Source organism: Haematobia irritans, chromosome 4 (assembly GCF_050003625.1).
Source record: "Haematobia irritans isolate KBUSLIRL chromosome 4, ASM5000362v1, whole genome shotgun sequence".
Lineage (NCBI taxonomy): Eukaryota > Metazoa > Arthropoda > Insecta > Diptera > Muscidae > Haematobia > Haematobia irritans.
The window spans coordinates 32217855-32221160 of record NC_134400.1 but is presented as its reverse complement, the minus strand read 5'-3'; the positions used below and the strand labels follow the sequence as shown (position 1 = coordinate 32221160).

Here is a 3306-nt window from a genome sequence, read left to right as displayed (position 1 = left end):
ATAATTATGGATCGATGTGGACCAATTTTTGCATGGTTATTAGAGATCATATACCAACACCATGTACCAAATCTCAGCCGGATCGGATGAAATTTACTTCTCTTAGAGGATCCGCAAGCCAAATTTGGGGAACGGTTTATATGGGGGCTATTATATATATGGGGCCATATGGACCAATTTTTGCATGTTTGTTAGGAACCATATACTTACACCATGTACCAAATTTCAGCCAGATTGGATGAAATATGCTTCTCTTAGAGGCTCCGCAAGCCAAATCTGAACCGATATGGCCCATTGGCAATGCCATCCGACCGACATCAATAGCAACTACTTGTGCCAAGTTTCAAGTCGATAGCTTGTTTCGTTCGGAAGTTAGCGTGATTTCAACAGACGGACGGACGGACGGGAGGACGGACATGCTCAGATCGACTCAGAATTTCACCACGACCCAGAATGTAGATACTTTATGGGGTCTTAGAGCAATATTTTGATGTGTTACAAACGGAATGACAAAGTTAATATACCCCCATCCTATGGTGGAGGGTATAAAAATATTGTCGTGAGGTCAAAGATTTCATGTCTTTAAAATAGGAATGCACATTTTGTTTAGCATAGAAGACGCATTTCTTGTTTTTTTTTTCCTTGTCCAAAAGTCGATAAACTTTTCAATGAAGTCGTATTGTCCGTATAATTGAGTGATTTCACTTAAAAATGGGTATCATAATATGAAAGAAAAATTTTTGGGCTAAGGTCAACTTGACTTTAATAATTCAAAAAAAAAAATTCTTTAATTTTAATTAAATTATCTTTAAATTTGTTGTCTTTTTGTAACTTGACTACAAAGCAAAAGATCGTTCAAATATAGGACATGTTTTTCAACACTTTATTTTAAAGACGTCTCTTAATTGAAACATAGCATAATTTCTACTGGAAGTCGAGTCTTAATTTGGAAAATAAAGTTGTTGTTAACTCATTTTTAAAGGACTTTGATAGCATATGAAGAAAAAAAGCTGAAAAAGCGAAAAATTAAAATTCACTTCCTAGAAGCAAGTACACAAAACCCAAATTTAAAAGAGAATTGTGTCTTAAAAGTATCCTTACTTGTATTCTCCGCTTCTTTGGCTCGGAATCACTACCAACATTTTTAAAGTAAAGACAAAATCTTTGAAACCGGGCATGCTTTTTTTTCAGTGTAAGAATTAAGTAGCTTATATAGGTATTAAATCTGCCTGTTTATACCCTCCACCATAGGATGGGGGGTATATTAACTTTGTCATTCCGTTTGTAACACATCGAAATATTGCTCTAAAACCCCAAAAGTGGTGAAGTTTTGAGTCGATCTAAGCATGTCCGTCCGTCTGTTGAAATCACGCTAACTTCCGAACGAAACAAGCTATCGACTTGTAAAAGTGAACCGATATTGCCCATTGGCAAATGCCATCCGACCGACATCAATAGCAACTACTTGTGCCAAGTTTCAAGTCGATAGCTTGTTTCGTTCGGAAGTTAGCGTGATTTCAACAGACGGACGGACGGACGGACATGCTTATATATACTTTATGGGGTCTTAGAGCAATATTTCGATGTGTTACGAACGGAATGACAAAATTAATATACCCCCCATCCTATGGTGGAGGGTATATAAATATTGGTGATATTTTTTTCTGTTTTATGATGTATTTGTAATATTGATTAGCAAACCTGACTCAAGATTGTCAGTACATGTAACTGAGGTTCCATAACTGACTTCAATTTGGAAGACAACCTCAGGAAGTTATCTTATATAGTTAACTTAACTTGCGAAATTCGATTGTGATTTGTCCAAAATTTCGGCCGTGTATATTTTATTCCATTAAAATTCTACCAATTAAAAGATCTTAATATAACAATTCATAAAAGAGTCAATCGTGGAATTTATTTAGTTAAGGGTACAGGGTACAGATTTAATGATGATGAACTTTACTGAAACTTGTAGCTTCACCATGATGTTCAAAAGCATGATGCTTACTAGCATGGTGCACTTGAGGATGCTCTACATGATAGGAATAATGCTTATCCGAGTCACTATGATCCAAATGATGTTCGTTATGTTGAGAGTGGTAAACACCATGATGAGCGTTGTGGTCCTCATGGTGATGAGAATGATGATCACCATGGTGGGCATCAGAATGAGAGTGATGATGAACCTCGGGATGTTGGGCATGGCCAATATTCTTTACTTCAGCATGAAAACCCGAGTGGTCATCAGCATGATATTCCACCACGCGAATGGTACCATCAGCCTCTTTAAAGAAATATCCTCCTGCAACATCAAATCGATTAAATTAAAATGTATTTTAAAATAGGGCTCTTACGTTAGCTTACCTTTAACTTTATCACCATCACGATGTTCCCATTGATCTTTAATATCGCCAGTTTTTAAATCCTTTACACCATATTTAAACTCATATTTTGGATGGGCATGATAATCATGGTGATCATCACGATGATCATGGTGACCATGACCATGGGCCATGACCGAAAGGCAAAGAGCAGCTAGGATAATGACAGTAAGGACCTTCATTTTTTGTCACTGTTTTCCAATAAATTGTGAGGTGTTGTCGCTGCGATTGAATCGTAGGATTTGTAGTGATATTCAATTATGTATCTATTATTTATAGTTCAATGTCTTTTATACAATTTTGAGTTTGTTGTATATTTTAACAAAACATTAAATTGCTTATTACTCGAGAAACCTTGGTTATGCATTTTTGTTTAGTTTAACCCTTTCGCTACTAAACAGACCCAACTTAACTTTAAACATTAAAGTGTGATTTTAAGTCATGGATATATCACAATACCATACAAATATATTATAGCCACTGTCCCCATATAGATATTTTGAAAACTTTAAAGTGCTAACAAAGAGAAAGAAACCCAACGAAAATACTGTTAAATTGTTGTTTATAATTATTGGCTAATTTTATTGAAGAAGTAAAGTCTTTTTATGGACTTGTTATATTAGATACTTGAATTCAGGAGTAATGACGGCAAATGATTGTATTGTATTGCAATATTTTTATATTACTTTTCCTCTCGACAGTTATCCACCAAACAATTAACCCTTAGTTGGTCCATTTAACTTTAGCAGTGATACAAATTTTCTATAGAAATAAAATTTTTAAAAAATTTTCTATAGAAATAAAATTTTGACAACATTTTCTATAGAAATAAAATTTTGACAAAATTTTCTATAGAAATAAAATTTTGACAAAATTTTCCATATAATCAAAATTTTCTATAGAAATAACAATCTGACAAAATTTT

The 3306-nt window shown here is 34.2% G+C and overlaps 1 protein-coding gene across 1 annotated transcript; it reads right to left on the bottom strand.

Annotated features, from left to right (window-relative positions):
- Positions 1 to 1883: 1883 nt before the first annotated feature.
- LOC142234308 (uncharacterized) lies at positions 1884 to 2515 on the bottom strand. The gene is made up of 2 exons (XM_075305409.1): positions 2365 to 2515; positions 1884 to 2302 (listed from the first exon to the last, which is right to left on the bottom strand). Exons 1-2 carry the CDS (start codon positions 2513 to 2515, stop codon positions 1944 to 1946), a joined length of 510 nt encoding a protein of 169 aa, XP_075161524.1. The 3' UTR covers positions 1884 to 1943.
- Positions 2516 to 3306: the final 791 nt, after the last annotated feature.